This window comes from Fragaria vesca, unplaced genomic scaffold (assembly GCF_000184155.1).
Source record: "Fragaria vesca subsp. vesca unplaced genomic scaffold, FraVesHawaii_1.0 scf0513139, whole genome shotgun sequence".
NCBI lineage: Eukaryota > Viridiplantae > Streptophyta > Magnoliopsida > Rosales > Rosaceae > Fragaria > Fragaria vesca.
In genome coordinates this window covers 480,890-498,030 of record NW_004443446.1, presented here as the reverse complement: position 1 = coordinate 498,030, position 17,141 = coordinate 480,890, and the positions used below count along the sequence as shown (strand labels likewise).

Sequence of the window (17,141 nt, the reverse complement as noted above, 5' to 3'; positions counted from 1 at the left end):
TGGTGAACGGAAGGATGTCCGCACTTTAAGCTGAGTGCGGACGTCCGCTTTGGAACATTTCTATATATATATATATACAGGCCGGATGTGGAGCGCACGTCCGCACTGGCTTAAAGTGCGCACATCCCTCCGTTTGCCACCGTCCGGCACCGACGACAGCATGCCTCCACCCCAGTGGAATCCAGCAGCGTCCCCGATCACTTTCCCTCCACGGCGAGTCACTACCACAAAAAAAGCATAAGACCACGGCCAAAAACGTCTTCTGATTGTTCAGATTACCGTTGTCTTTTTCCGTGCCGTCTGATGTATTGTAGAAAAGTCGTCTGACTGCTGTCGACATATATCGACAGCCATGAGATGCCGACGTATGTCGACAACGTATCGACATATTTTTTGTCGTGTGACATACAATCACATCACGGTTTTACAGAGTAACAATTGTGTGATCACTGATCATAACACGCTTGTTCTTATAACTGTTATCTGATATAGACTCAGAAGTCGTTTTTAGTGAAAATTTTCAGCTTAATTTCTTTTTAATTATACATATATATATTATTTTTGCTAAAATCCAGTTTTGTATTTGGAAAAAAATAATTTCAAATTCACTGCATATTTATTTCAATTCCACTATACAAAAAATTAATTCAATAAGTTGATGACCTATTACATTTCTCAAATGTTTATACATGAAATCGGAGAGCATTTGTTCCTTCCATTCAAAGCTTCATCTATTTTATCTAACTAGTCTCCTCATAAATATAAGTTCATGAGTGAAGGCTTCCGGTGTTCTTGCAACTATACTCTTTTCGATCTTTTTTGGATAGTCACTGAAAACGGCCTCGCAACTACTGATAGTCCTGGTGTTTTCTCTTCAGCTAGTTAATCTTGTTGAGGAGCACCTGCATGCTAGTAGCCTCCTTAATTCACCAATATGTAATTACTGACTTTCATCCCAAAACCCTGTCAAATTTGAAACATGTATTTAAAGAGTGTAGTAATTACAATGCATATATATGCAATTTGACAACTGATGTAGGAGCATGAAAACAATGAACTAAGAATAGTATAGAACTCACAATGATATAGGAAAGTATAGATCAATATATAACATTCAGCTACCATCATGTCCAATACTACAAAAAATTTTGAATTAAAATTGCTTCATTCACCAACTTCAAAAGAATTACTCAATTCATATGGACTTGGATATAACTAAAACAAACAAATAAACAGCAAGTATAAAAACAATATCACTTGCTGAACTGAAGGCACAAAACATCTATTTATAGAGAATATTACCTGCTTATATGAAAATTATTTGAGAAAAATAAATTTAAATGGCATGGACAAGTTATCAATCCTGAATTCCCCACAACTAGCTTACATGGATGATGTATATGCCTATTGTCTAATTCTAGAAAGCTAAAGACTAACATACATAACTGGAAACCTATAGAATGTGTTCAATACAAATTGTATGAATAAGTGATGGGATGAAGATATGGATACTTACGACTTATTCCAAAAGTTGCTCAACACTCCAATATCTGGGAAGTGGACAAGTTCCTAAGACATACAAAAGCATTGGATCAACTATGCTATTTAGGCACAGATTCAATGATAGGGTATAACATTACAGACTACTGAGAACAAGAATAGGATATGAAAGCTACTTGGAACAAGGCAATATAGTTCAATACAAATTGTAAGCATACTGTTACATGAGCTACTCTAAGTCTCTAACAGCAACTTCATTCTAGTTCAATTACTGGAGAAATATTACATACCTGAATACGTGGTTTCACATATATCAACCCACAAGTATGCACAAGAGCCTATACTCGTCTTTTGAACAAAAGGGGATGCACCCCGTGACTATCCCACCATGAACAAGCATATATGTTTAAGAGGCAATGATCATGCATTCATGCTTGTAGAGTTGTGTATATGGAATGCTAGTGGAACATGTCTGGGAACACGACTAACCATGTTTGACGCAAGGTTCCCCTTTTGTATTTTTGCCTAAACTCGTGGCTATGCATATTAGCATCAAAGGGGTAGTACTAAATCAAAGCTGGTGGTACGATTATATTCAGCAAACTATACATCAAAGAAGCATGCACTGTCTAGCAACTATGTTTATCAACACTGAAGCATGGCCTTTCATATACTTTTGTAAGCATGCTTATAAGAATCCAAGCTGAGAAATATTATACCTGTGTTTAGCATGCTTTGAATTTTCAGAATAACAGACAACAAAGAGAGTGACTTATCTTTGGAGAAAGCTGCTGAATGGGTGCACAGTAGGTACAATAGCTCGAGCATTTTATGTGACACTTTCATGTTTGCATGACTCAACTAAATCTCTCTTACACATAGAGAAAATAAAATCTCTATGGGACAACTTGATTGTATCTGCATTCCAGAGATTGTTGCATAGCTCCCAAGTTTTGAACAATTCAATAGACATGCTTGCATATACAAATGCATGAACAAATAAACTTTGGTATGACTATACACACATACAAAATGAATTGACAATACCACAGATCCTCAAATCCTACTTTCACAGCTAACCAATAAAAGAAATAACATATCTTACGAAAGAGCCCAGCTTAACTTTCTTACATCTGCAAGCTGCAAGAAACCAATTACTTTCCAAAGCCTTTATCCATCAACTAGCAACATGCCCAGCTTAACTTTCTTACATCTGCAAGCGGCAAGAAACCAATTACTTTCCAAAGCCTTTATCCATCAACTAGCAACATGGTAACTTACTTTTCTACAGTCACGAATCATAGGGTAAGAGAAAATAAAAGAAACCACCAATTTACACTCAATATCATCACTGCTAACAACACAATTAAATTTGGTTAACAAAACCATCAAAAGCTCATTGAACATGAGAACATATATACTAGAACAGTATAACGGACCTGCATCAACCTATTTAATACTTACCCACTCAAATGATACCCCCACAATGGAATTCCAACCGGAATGAAACCAGAAATTGATATGAATGAAACAAAGCTCAAAGCTACCCAACACATATATCTACCATCAACATTGTTCAAATCCAAAACAGTCATTAATAAAAGCAACACCGCCAAAGCAGTAACCCAAAATCCAGAAAAGAACAACATGCAACACAGTCAAAGCAATAACACAAAACCCAGCAACAGATCGAATACCCATAACTCAAAACCCCGCAATTCTGATTCCAACAATTACCTTGAGAGAAATATCTTCAGAAAATCAAAGCTCCAAGTCATATTGTAGTCACCTGCATCAAAATTGAAACCTTCAATCATCGAAATCGAAATCGATTTATGAGAGAGAGAGAGAGAGAAAGAGAGAGAGAGAGAGGTTAGAGCCGAAATTGAAATCGATTTATGAGAGAGAGAGAGAGAGAGGTGTTAGAGCTAGCTAGGGCGTACCTCTAAAGAGACAAATCAAAATAGAGGCTAGGGCTCGCCGAGAGCTTCGTCGCCGTCTCCGAGAAGGCTGAGAGAGGAGAGATGCTAGGTTTTGGGTTGAGTGTGTGAATTTGGGAGAGATGTCGAGGTAGATGAGGGTGGGCGAGATGTTTTGTGAGGTTTTGTGTTTTTGGTCGAGAGCTGTCGAGAGCTGTGAGGTTTTGTGAGTGTGATGTCGAGGATTTAGGTTTTGTGCTTTCTTTTTTTTTCTAGTAGTATTGGGGGAGAATTTAACTTTGGGTTCAAATGTAAGAGGAAAGTTGAGCGCTATCAATTGATATTCACTTTGACAGGAAATCACACAATGTAAACAACAATAAACATGGTCTGATCTCCAAAACTTTTATTTTGGACATTCCCTACAAATTTAGGTGTGAATTTTAAGGAATGTTGGAGGGAAATATTGACGGACATGGTTTCGCTGAAAATACATATAGTCATACCACAGTTTTGTAACAAAGCGTCGTATCACTCTTACATGTTGGGCACCTCACAATTTGAGTGACCTGATGTTTTAGAAAACTGACATCTAAAAAGTTAAAAATCAATCACACGACGGTTTATTGTTATACGTCGTCTGATAGGCGTTGTTTAAAGCTGTTTTTGTGGTAGTGAGTCCACCGAATTCCAGTTTCCGGCGAAATCGACTTTATTTGAAGTTTTGGGTGATCTCGCTGGAAAACTGGAAAAGAATGGACTCACCGGGGAGGAAAAGTGGTTGAGGACGCTGCTGGAGTCTTTTGGGGGGGGAGGCGCGCCATCGTTGGCGCCGGACGGTGGCGAATGGAGCTCCGTGCGAACTTTAAGAACTGTGCGCACGTGCGCTTTCTATCGTTTTCGTTTATATATATATATATACAGGAATTCTCAAGTGCGGACTTCTGCACCAAAGTTTTGGTGCGGATTTCCATTTTTGCACCACTTTTCGATTGAATTTTCTCATCTCTACCGTCTAGTATCTAGATAATATTGTGTAGATCATCTCTGCAAAATTTTAGCTAATTTGCTAATCGTTAAGGCCCTCAAACTCGAAAAACAAATGAACGGACTAAATTCTATCCGGTTGTGTTCATACCAGAATAACTCGAGTTTGAGGGCCTTAACGATCACCAAATTGGCTAAAATTTTGCAGAGATGATCTACACAATATTATCTAGATACTAGACGGTGGAGATGATGAAATTCGATCGGAAAGTGGTGCAAAAATGGAAATCCGCACCGAAACCTTCGGTGCGGACGTCCGCAGCCAAGAAGGGCTGTATATATATATATACCATTTATAGTCAGCTTGCTCTGTTATTTAGAGAGTTCACACTATGGATTGCACTATGATAACAAGACTAGGAAACTGGAGTAATAGATGCCTTTCTGCATTGCAAAACTAGCAGGGTCATTGCAATTATGAGCATGAGTGTTTTAGTTCCGGCAAGGGAGGCCAGCCCTAGAAAAGGCGACTGAGTATGCTCTACAGTCTACAACCTCCGCCTAGGTTCATTCTAACCCTTATATGGTGAAACTCATGGTCGCAGAACCTTAGGATGGAGATGGCTAGTCCATTTCCCAAAGTGATCACTTGGGATTGAGCCCTAGGCCAACTTACCATCTTGCAGCCAGCATTGGTTTAAAGTTTAAACATCAAAACAATATATTTCAAATTTTGTAAAATATTTTGATTTTTTTTTTCTGATTACAATTTCTGTCGATAAATTTACAGTCTATATGTCCAAATTATAGCTAGTTGGAGATGATTCAACCTGTGTAAAACCTAGGAACAAGCAAGATCAATTTGCAGGATGATGACGACGTACGTTTTTATCTTGAAGGTAAGTACACTGATAAGAGTATGCTAGACATGATGATTAGGTTATGAAGAAAATAATTTTCAAGAGGAATGAATTCCCTGATGTTCATCACAAGTACAGTATAAAGACAGACATGTCACTTAAGAAACTAGCTGGGAAATTACTGAAGCAAGACCAAATGGAAGTATGCAACTTTTTGAATATCTCCAATGGAGGGCTGGTTACTCAGAAAAGGTTAACGAACTATGTGATTGATACTCTTGCTCAAAGGTTTCTTGAATGCCTAAGTGCCTGAGACTAGTCTTCGCTATTTCGCTCATTACAGAGACATCAAATGGGTTGATCAAGTTGATGCTTTGCTTGAAATACAACTTCTTGAATATATGTTCTTGTCATACCCCTGTTAGATTGTCTGGTGAATAAGTACCGTTGATCTGATTGCATTATGTCTTAGTTCTCAAATGAATTTTTGTCTGAAAGATCTGTTAGATTTTCTAGTCCTTAACTAGCTTTGATCTGACTGCATTTATTCCTTGTACTGAAGATAAGTTGAATTTTGAGTTAGAAATTGTGATGGTGTGTTTTAGAATCCATCTGTGCAGGTTGTTAACAAAAAAGCTAGACTGAGCATGTATGAATTTACAATAGAATATTGTAGTGTATTAGCAATGATCTTGATATCAGTAGGGAGAGATGTTGGACTTGAAGCCAAAAGTTGAAATTCAGGTTGTCTCTTATGCATACAGTAGGCTTAAAATTAAATGAAATGTCTTACAAAAATATATATAGTAACACCAAAATATTAAGAAAACAGATCTGAGCTTTATTGATTTAGTATGCTGCTGCAGCTGTTACAATTGCCATCAGAAGTATATGACATTAAAAGGTACATAATCAAACAACCGACTATTGTCATCATTTACAGTGATATCAAAAAATATCCTATTCTGTGATCGAACAAATTTAACTAAGGAGCTCTATCTAGCTAGGCAGCTATACTTCATGATTCTGATCTTCAAGAAGCTCTGAAAATGATATTGATCCTTGTAGTATATCTGCTGTACCAATGTCATCCCCTCCCGACAAGAACTCATCGCCAAAGTTGTAGTTGCTGAATTCATCAGAGTTAATATTGTAGGCTGGATCCATTGGAACACTGAAATTATCATAAGCAAAACTGAATTCTTCATTGGTACTGACTTGTGGATCGCTAATAACCAACCCAGTTTGATCTGCTGGTTGTTGCGATTCTGATCCGATGGGAGGCAAATGTGGTGACTGAATATGAGACTCAATGATGTTTTCTTGAGAAGGAATGTCCTGCATCTGTGACATGAATGATGTTTGTTGTTCTGAGAGGGCAGGAAATAATGAATCCCCTTCTACATCCTCCAATGCATCACCAAGCCAATCAGTATCCTCTAACTGCGCATTTCCACTGTCATTTTCAGACCCAAACACGTCGTTGGTAGTATTGAGCAGCGCGAATGATGATGAACATGTGTGTTGTTGTTCTGAAACGGCAGGGGCTAATACATCCCTTTGTACTTCCTCCAATCCAGTACCCTCTAACAACAAATATTGTTGAGTCTCATATTCCTGATCATGATGGAACATTTCCATAGTGTCGAATTGCGTCTCAGGATTAGGCCTCTGATTCAAAGACACGGTCTTTCTAGCCTCATTGGTTGTCGACTTGGGCTTTTTGCTAGGCTCTGGATCATGTTGACACTTCCTCTTTTTATCACTAGGCTTTGATGATGGTGGTGATGGTCTCTTGCTAGGGTTCTCTCGGAGTCGGCAAATCACATAATCACCATCATCAACAGCGCTGTACTCATCCATGAACCAACAACCGCTTTGCTCCGGCACCTCTTTGTTCTCATACCTCAGTTTGGTCTTTTTCCCAATTGGGGTTTCTTGGTTGTTTTTGGCATAAACTGGTTTGTAGTTCTCGCCTTGGCTCCAAGTACCGGATCCAATTCTTCGATTGATTCGGTTCTTGTGCTTCTTAAGGCGAGTGAAGAAGAAGAGATCCTGGTCATCGAGAAGCGGTCCCCCATTGGCTTCCCAAATCGTCCACGGCTCTACCTCACCGTACATATCAAACTCCCGCAAAAACGAGGATCTCATCTCCGGCACCGAATTGGGGTTGTTCTTGATGAAAAGAAAGTGTCCGATCAACTCTTGATCGGACGGATGGAATCTGAGACCCACCACCCGAGTGCAACGATCCATCATCCCTGAATTTCCTTCCTTCTGGGTTTAAATTAGGGTTTCGGGAATTTGGGGATTCTGGGTTTACAGATCTGAAACAGAGAGAATTGAAGCAGAGAGAAGATGCAATTGAGAATTGTGAGTGAGTGAAGTGGGAGATTATGAGTGTGTTTTATAGACAGATAGACTCGGAAATATTACCGTTGCTTTCACGCGGTTTCTGACAACTGTCGCCCGGGAAGCCAAATTGTCAACGGAGTCAAGACAGAGTTTAATTAAGGGATAAGTTTAGAGAATTCGACCGTTGGAGCCCGACGTAATGAACTTCTCCTCTCACTGTTTTAGGGCCTTTTAGTAATTTCATTTGTTACTACTTTCTTAAAACGAGGCAGGGTTTCTGGGTTTCTGGGTCCAAGATTGAAATGAGGGGTGTTGAATATCTGAGGTCAGTTTGATCCTTTAGGTTCGACCCGACAGGATGAAGGAAGTTGGGGATGAGATTAGTCAAGGTAATTACCAACTCTCAAATTGGGGTTCCCTTATTCCATATCAAATTGATCCAAAGCTTCTTGCTTTTCTCACTCATCTATCAAATTGTGCACCCAAAGTTGTTAACTAGTTGGCTTCTTCAACATGTGCAGTTTGTTCAAATGGGTTAGCAGTTATGGCTGCGTTTGGTCAAAGTCAACACATTTGGGTCTTCTTCTTCTTCTTCAGAGACCACTATGCACACTAACAATTAGGCTGTTCTGGTCTGCACCTCTCTCTTCTCTGGTAATTCCAAGCTTCAATTTACTATGATCAATCTGTATTTACTGTTCGTGGTGTTAAAAAAGTGATGCCCATGTTTTAAATTTTGGATGTGGATGATACCCCGGCCTTGTCAAAAGTTGCTTGCTTTAATTGTTGAAGATGCAAATTTTGGTTCATTTGAAACTTGTAAGGTCTTAGTTTTCAGCTCATATTTAGTTGTTTGTATTTAAGTTCATGTTTGGTTGCTTAATTTATGCACTATCAACAATGCCAATGCGAAAGAAGACAAGTTGGAAGATATGCTTCATGTGAATTGGTTTACTCAATTTCTAGTTTTGGAAGCAAAGTTGGTTAGGAATTGGTACTTGTGCAAAGTGCAATAGCCAGCTATTTAGCGGCTGGGCAGTGCTGAAAAAAGCTTCTGTATCCACATAATCATAATTTAGTGTTGTTGGATGTAAGAAACCACAGAGGTTTCGTCTTTTGTTCTGCATCAGTACTTTAGCAAATAAAAAAGGCACCAAGACAAGTAGTTTCATCTTAAGGGTTAATTCTATTCCACTTCTATATTAGTTAAGAATCATACTGAGGTAGTACAAATAACTGGAGTTGTAATGTATTCAAGCTTTAATGGTTCTATTGAATGACAATATGATAGTTCTTTGATAAATCTTCAACACTAGCTATCAGTTTCCTTGATAAATTTTATTGAGTTAACATCTACTAGCATTTGCATATGTGCATTTTCACTTGAAACACGGTGGCACAGCATATCAATGTAGGGGGTTGAGATATTTTTATTGAATTTTATACTTGCTTTCAGGTACCTGTGAAAAACATAAGCATACACCTGATTTTCTTTCAAAATGGAAAAGCAATGCAAAAGTAGAACAAAACCTAAAAATAGTTTTGACATACGTTTAGACACCATTTTCTCAAACATATTATTTTCTTAGTTATGAATTATTCAGGGTTTCTTTTGAGACGTTGTTAGCTTACATGAAAAGAGATCACCCTATACAGACAAATTGACTTGTGCATTTTTATGTTCATCTACATTGCAAATTGGCAAAGGATATGTCTTGACTTGTATGGTTTTCGTTTTTATGTTCATCTACATTACATCTTGGCAAAGGATATGTTCACCCTCAGATTTGTGACCCCTGCATTCAGTTCTTGTGCCCTGTTCCTAGCTACTACATTGTGCTTATTCTACTTTCTATCATGGACTTGAGTTTTTCTTGTATGGTTTGAAAGTAAGAATTCTTATGTGCCTGTGTTATTTCTGTATCTAGGTTGTCAGAGTCAAGAGGACTGGCAAAACTAAAGGATTTGTATTTGTTAGTTAACCCTTTAGACCTGGCTGGAGCGAGCAAGGAAATGAATGGTAATAATACATGTTTCCTTAACTAGTTTTCTGCTTATGTTTTTGTTGGATTGTCTACTTTTACTGCACTATGCATTGCATGCGGATCAATGTACCCTAAGTCCCTAACAGTGTAGGATCTTTGCAAATATGTGTCCTTTAAACTAGCTAAAACTCCAACAGTCTGACATAAATGTGGTATTTGAATGTGGCAATGCGACCTGGAATAGACTTAAATCTATGAACCAAAAGAAGAGTCTTTAGAAGGACTTCAGAAAGAAATTATATGGTCTGGGGTCCATATGCACGAGTGCTTACTGAATAATAAGAGGTAAATATAATAGGGTATACGACTTCCTTACAGTTCTTGGAGTTTGATATTCGGTGAACATATTGAATGTTTCTTCTCTATTTTAGGTTGAATTCGTACATCTTTTAAATATTACAATAATTGCAGGAAAATACGTGGGGAATCGGCCTATTAAACTGCGTAAAAGTAACTAGAGGGAGGAGGATAGATAATGATGCATGAGAGAAACAGAAGGTATAATTTCCACTCCACATGTTTTTGTGGTTTCCATTTACCGTTTGCCTTTCTTTTGTTCTTACCTTCTGACTTGTGTATTACACAATTGCAGAACATCGATGATTCGTATAAGAAGCTGAAGCTTTCAATGAAGAGCATACTGCACAAATGAGCCCAGAAAAATTTTAAACCTGTTGGTGAATATGGAGGTCTATGAATTGAAGTAATCGGTTCCTTTTATTCACTCCTTTTACACAATACACTTTTCTCCTCTATTGTGTCTAGTATAAAATGCAAACACAAACTTCATTATTGATGGATTCTTTGCAATATCTCATGGAGCTTTTCTACCCAATCTTTTTTCTGTGCTTGCAGCAACTGGATAGCGTAGATGTGGGAGAACCACTTCACGATAATGCAGCAGAGGGAGATCAACATCAGAACTTACATCAAGGTCCTTTCTTATTTATTTGGTCTTCCTTCTTCAGTTAATTTCAATGGTGATCACACATGTATAATCTGTTCATCCCCTAACTTACCCCACCCCTCTTTCTTGCATTCAGCTGATCTTGAGGACATCACATTGCCTAAACGTTGATCCATCAGATGCACATGCAGACTTGTTTAACCGTCGTTATGAGAGGTGAATCATTACCATGATACACTATATATAAACGTTTGATTTTAGATTCCCATCATAAAGGTTGAGCAGAACAAAGTGTTAACTCTTTTGTGTTTCAATGTCCCTTCTTCATTAGAGTTTGCGAACCCTCTGCTCACTTGCTACTTTCAAGCCCTTTCATTCCTGTTTTAACTGATACTTGATCAGTCTGTTGCAAGAATCATTATCAAATTCCAATTTATCATTGTCTTTGGATGATATGGCAGATTTGAAATTGAGGGAGATGACTTAGACTTCACATCAGGAGAGCCAACACATATTGGACCACCTTCTCCAAGTAATCTAATACCTTCTCCACCTTGCCAAGATCAGCATCAGGATGGACTGCAGCCTGATAATGTGTCTGATGAAATGGTGCGGATGCAGGACGTTCAAAAGAATGCTCAACAAAGGCAGGGGCTTATAAGGAGAGTAGAAAGAGAAAATCACCAGCCTCTCTGTAATGGATAATGACCAAACAATTCATCCTGGTCATGTATACCAATCTTGGCTTCAAGATACTTCAGATATAGTTTCAAGGAGATGAAGAAATCAAAAGGTTTGTTCCTGATGTCCAATTATGTCCTAAATCTTTCATGGAATTAAACGTACTCTTGTGTATATTTCATCTACTGTCCTTGTGACTTCTTTGTTGCAGCCCAACAATATAATGTCTGCTATGAAGTTTTGGTACACTAATGGAGCAGCCAGCTAGTGTTCTCATGGGTCATTTATTCTAACCTGGAAGTGGAGAAATATATTATCCAGCTCTTCTCTTAGAGCTATTTGAGGAAAAACCTACCCATGATTCACCTTCTGGTTAGTATCATAGTTCGCATTGAGAACTTTTGCATGAATAATTCAAGTACAGGGAGAGGGCCCAGGTTTCGTTTGCAGCATCCACCTCTCGACCTCTGCTTCCAGAACAATTGTCATGGTCACCACCTGGAAGACAAACTTATCAAGACCCGGTGAAATACAGCTGCTTTTAGTTTCCTCTTCAGAAAACTATTAGTCTATAACTAAGTTTATGTCTGACAATTTATAATATGTTAAATCCTGTTGAAGATCTTCATAGTGGAGGTGGCTCCCAGTCGTTTGTAACTCCCACAGACTGATGGAATGAATCGAAGAGGATTTGGGGTAGCAATCCATACTCACTTCTTCTTGCCTGCCTATGTTAAACACTTGTTTTTACATCTAGGATGGTTATATTGTGTTGTCATCTGCAGTTCTTGCTACTCCTAATTTTGTAAAAGTTGAACAGAAGGCCCCGTACAAGGATATTCTCATTACTAGAGGACCAAATATGAGGGGTAAGATTTCCTACACTTGCATATCCTTATTGCCTTCGGTTATGGACATGTTAACGACACTGCTTTGACCTAAATGCTCTATTCTATAACAGAACTCTGCTGGAATGTGGAAGTTGATGCTAGTTAATGAAGACATTGCTCCTTTTGTGGAGGCTGATGCTAGTTTAAGTCTAATTATCCTTTTTCATTTTGAGTTCTAATTCTGAAAGATTAGATACACCCTGATCCAAACCATGTTGTATGCTTGAAGTTTTCGTCAATATAAGGTCATTTTCTAAAACAAGAAGAGGAAGATGCTGTTGAAATTGAATCCTGTGGAGCTTCAATGCTATATTTTTTCTTTCTTTTTTCAACAAAAAATGCTGCATGCTTTTCTGTTAATAATTCTTTTGCTGCTCTAAATTAGCAACACGATGAAAAAAATGATCGAGGATAATATTTGAAAGTGCCAATAGACCAAAAAGAATGAACTACATTGATAGATATTAACAAAATTACAAAATGAATTGGTTTGAGAAGTAACCAAAAGAACAATTTAGTGGATACAAGAGTCACTGAAACCCCTCAATGGTGTTACAAGTCGAAAGGGCTCTCTACTCAGTTGGATTGGAAACCCATTGGTCAAAACAAGCAATAAGCATGTTAAGGCTCTCTTCATCCTCCTCCTCCTCCTGAAGCTGGAACTCATCTATGGAGAAGTTCAATTCGGGATCATGAGTAAGATCATCGAGCACATAAGTTCAACAATGTAAAAGCGTTTGTTCCTCCTAGCTGCCACTTATGATTTCAAGCACCAACACTCCGAAACTGTAGACATGCATCAGATTTAGTAGAGAAAATTCCTTCCATCGTGTAACCACTACACGAGATAGAAATGAATTCTTTCCTTATCAGCATAAATCTACATATATCACAAAAGCAAAATATAAGCACATGTTTGACAAATTGGATTGATGATCGATGTTGCATGCTTCTGCTGATGATGCTTCTGCATAGATAGTTGATGATATGAATCTTCCTTCTTCATTTTTTGGGCTGGGCCAGTCTATACTCTATACAACACAAAAAGACCCAAAATCGAGAAAAGAAAGAAAATGGAAGTAGATTATAAAACACGGGCGTTGTTATTTATTTTTCACATTTCTGAAATTTCAGCGACGGAGAAAGAAAGAGAGGAGACTGCTACTGTTCACTGCTTCCAGAGCTGCCGCCGTCGGAGCAAGGTGAGTGCTCTTCTCTCATTTTCTACTTCTTCTGCAATCATAATCGTCTCATTTTGAAACCCCAATACATGAATGCTCACACAGCAGCTACTGCTTAATTTAGTAGAAAACCTAGCTATGGCTACCTTCATTTCAGTGAAATTTATGGATCTTTATACACTAGTTCTTAATTCAAGTTCGAACTTATTACATTTCGGTGGGTATTATACTGTCGAGTGTTTTGAAGTAGGAAAACCCTAACTTGGCTTCACTTCACTTATTTGGGTCTTTTCTATTCTACACTAGATTCACTCAAGTTCTGATTTTTGTGGTTTTTATTTGATTTCTGCTGCAACTAAACCACGTAGAAAAATCGAATCAATGGCGGAAACTAGTTCCCGCAAATCCTCTGCTGATGACCTCAAGAAACTTGCAATGAAGGTTTTCGAGGATGCCACCAAAGACTGTGAGGACGAGGAATTGAAAAGAGTATTTCGCACGGTTGGGAGTTGCTACGATTCCCTTAACAATTGGGCAGTTCAAATGTTCAGCTTTATGGCAGATATCGGCCACACTGACAATGCTAGAGAGATGTTTAAGCCTTTCTCTGACTTGGGCATTCTGTCTGAAGTAGCTGTCTTCACCATTGTGATCACTATCTACTCCGGTTCACGGAAGGCCGAGAGTGCACTCAAGGTGTACCACCACATGATAGCCTCTGGTTTCAACCCTGTCTCCTACACTTACACTCAACTCATTTGTGTACTTTCAACAGACTTTTCCAAAGCAAAGTACCTTAGGTATGCCAAGAGGTTTTTTCTGGAACTGTTGGATAAGGGGATGAAGCTCAAGCGTACACCCTTCTGGGATGTTTTGAAGGCCATTGCTTACCGAGAGCCACTGGATAAGTTCAAGGAGTTCATTGAGCAGCTAAAAGCCAGGGGGTTCATTCTTCACGACAATGGGTTTTACTACAACGAAGCTTACCTCGCCGAAGCAAGGGAAACACTGAAGATGCAAGCTCATCTTGTACACAATCACACCGTTGACGAGGATGTTAGAAAATACTTCTTTATGAAGAGCGCCTTCCCTGGCCACATCCAGAAACTGTCGAACAAGATGTACACTGCTTTGATAGTTGACGGAAATTTAGAAGAGGCCGCAAAGTTCAAAAATGAAATTGAGGAGAAGCATGTAGAGCCCATGGTCGTAATCCACACTTCCATTATTAAAGCCTACCTCAAGTTCGACAAGACCAAGGGTGCTCTGGGGGCATACCTAGCCATGTTAGCTGCAGGGGTTTCCCCCAACTCTGTCACTTACACCGTTTTAATCAAGGGACTCAGTGCTGACCCCAATTTTATTGGAGATGCCAAGAAGTATTTGCTTGAGATGATGGACAAGGGAAAGCGACCCAATGCTGCTTCCTTCACTGCGGTCATAGAAGGCTTTGCAAAGCAGGAGGACAAGGCAGCTGAGGAGGAGGGAAAAGAGTGTGTGCGGGTAATGATGGATAAAGGATTTGTGCCTAATGCGAAGGCAATGATGGAGGTTTTAAGGGGTAGACCAACAGCGGTAATTAGAAGGGCCATGAGTATTGTCCTTTCCACCTTGAAGCAGTAATGCTCTGCTTCCTGGATGTTATTCCAGCAAGCTTTAAGATTAGGAGGCTTCAGATATGGAGGAGGTAGTGAGATTAGAAAACTGGATTTCAGTATAAACTGTGTGTTGTAGTTGTACTCTATTGTTGTGAATGTTGAAATTCGAGTAATCTGGTGCTAATATGAATTTAATGCTTCATTTCGAATCGCGTGGCAGGCGTTGTTTTTTCACAGCACACTTCCTATTAATTTTGATGTTTCTTATTCCTTGGTTTTGAGCCTTTTACTACAGTTGTGTTTTCTTTCCTATTAATTTGTCGATAAATGTATTCAGAGATCAGTACGAGTTGAAACTCAGAGTATTCTTACAGTCAGGAAGTTTTGACAAATGAACTGGGACTACTGCATTTTGATAGCTCGTGTGTGAGTGTGTGACTGAGATGTTGTTGGCACACGGTACATCTCAATAGCACAAAACCACAATAGATGGTTTGATCAAGGGTAGTCCAAAGGTTTCTGTAGAATTAAAAATCTTACAAATCTCCCTTTGTTCGAGTCAGCTCGAGCAGCTATCAATCCTTGAACTTCTAAAAGATGTTTTGATATGAGAACTAATCTATTTCAGAAGCTGAAAGCCAGTGGTTAAAGGAATGACAGCTTTACAGTTCAAGTTTTCTCTCCTTCATATACGCCAAGGTTGACTATGAGTGTATATCATGCAGCACTTGTTTAATTTGCACAACATTAGAATTTTCTCCTATTGATGGTGCTCAAATCTTTTGTACAAATATTTTTTTATTTTTTTATTTTTTTTTATGACTAGATATCTGGTAGCAGACTGACAGTAAACATGAAATTTTGTATCCTTAAAAAAAAGCTGCAATTCCACATGCTACAGAGATGTAAATTTACTTTTAAGCTAGATCTTTGCATATACGAATTTTTCATGTTGAAAAAAAAAAAAAAAAAAAAAAAAAAACTTTGGCAGATTTCACAGTAAGAGGTGTGTGTGCTTGTATCAGCTTATAGCAGTTTTAGTGTTCTATACGCCTGGGTTTGCATTATAGTTATATCTGCACTGAGTTTGTACTTTTAACCAAACCTACATAATGCAATAGAAAAGGCAATCATGTAAATACCAAGTTATATGAATCATCCCCAGAAACTTACAATCAAGATTGGAGCTTATGGCGACATAACGAATTTTGCAGACCATGAAGTTTCATCTGGCGTTTCACGAGCCTCTAGTACTTAGAAAGCTACAGCTTCCAATCCAAAAAACAGAGCTGTTTTCTTTTCAATTTTCAGTAACTGCATGTCTTCTACTTTTAACATTTGGTTTTTAGGATGTGAAGTGTGAACTTTATACAAGACTTGGGCTACTACTTACTCAATTTTCAGTAACTCTTACCAATATCATTTGTGCTACATTTTTATATACAACTAGCTAGTAGTTTCAATATGCCAAATTACAAGGTCTATCATTTTACTGCTTTGGTAAGAGGATTCAGCTGGTGCTGCTCCATATTATAGTACTATATGGAAATCTAAGCTGCCAGCTACTGTGAAGACGTGCGCATGGAGGGCTTGTCAAAATATGCTGCCTACTCGAGCAAAACTCACCACCAAGGGTTATCAGGGTGACAGGCAGTGTGTTTCATGCGCTCACCCTTATGAATATACTGCACATATCTTTTGTGAGTGCCCATTGCAAAGGAAATCATCACAGGTGCTCCCTTTAAAAGTATTCAGTTTTTAAATCTTTAGTCTTTAACTTTAAAGAGTGGATGCTTGAACAAGCAATGACTCTCATTACTGAAGTGTTTCAAAAATTGTTGATGGTTATTTGGGGACTATGGAAGAACCGAAACTCCACTTTGTGGTCTGAGCAACCACAAACAGCAGCTAGCACAGTGAGGAAATCACAGTATTAATGGACACCGCCTGCAGTAAGGAAGCTTAAGCTCAACGTGGATGGAGGTTTCCTCTTCAATGTCACAAATGGTGGAACAGGTGGAGTTCTAAGAGATCACGATGGTCAGTTCTTGGTGCTTTTTCATGACACAGAACTCTTGTCACTTCAGCTACACGAGTGGAACTGCTTGCTATTAAGGATGCTCTGGAGTTTATTCAAGCTAGGAAAATTTTAGATGTTATCATTGAATCAGATTGCCTTGTAGCAGTACAAGACTTGCGAGCTTCGGACTATCGTAGT

At 38.5% G+C, this 17,141-nt stretch overlaps 2 protein-coding genes across 2 annotated transcripts; one reads left to right on the top strand and one right to left on the bottom strand.

Annotated features, from left to right (window-relative positions):
- Positions 1-2,128: 2,128 nt before the first annotated feature.
- Positions 2,129-7,522, bottom strand: LOC101306295. Its single transcript, XM_004309887.1, has 4 exons — positions 6,284-7,522; positions 3,444-3,633; positions 3,238-3,289; positions 2,129-2,713 (listed from the first exon to the last, which is right to left on the bottom strand). The coding sequence occupies exons 1-4, from the start codon at positions 7,520-7,522 to the stop codon at positions 2,671-2,673; spliced, it is 1,524 nt and encodes a 507-aa protein (XP_004309935.1). The 3' UTR covers positions 2,129-2,670.
- A 6,184-nt stretch (positions 7,523-13,706) lies between these two features.
- Positions 13,707-14,948, top strand: LOC101306004 (pentatricopeptide repeat-containing protein At4g19440, chloroplastic-like). Its single transcript, XM_004309886.1, has one exon. It carries the CDS (start codon positions 13,707-13,709, stop codon positions 14,946-14,948), a length of 1,242 nt encoding a protein of 413 aa, XP_004309934.1.
- The last annotated feature ends 2,193 nt before the right edge of the window (positions 14,949-17,141 follow it).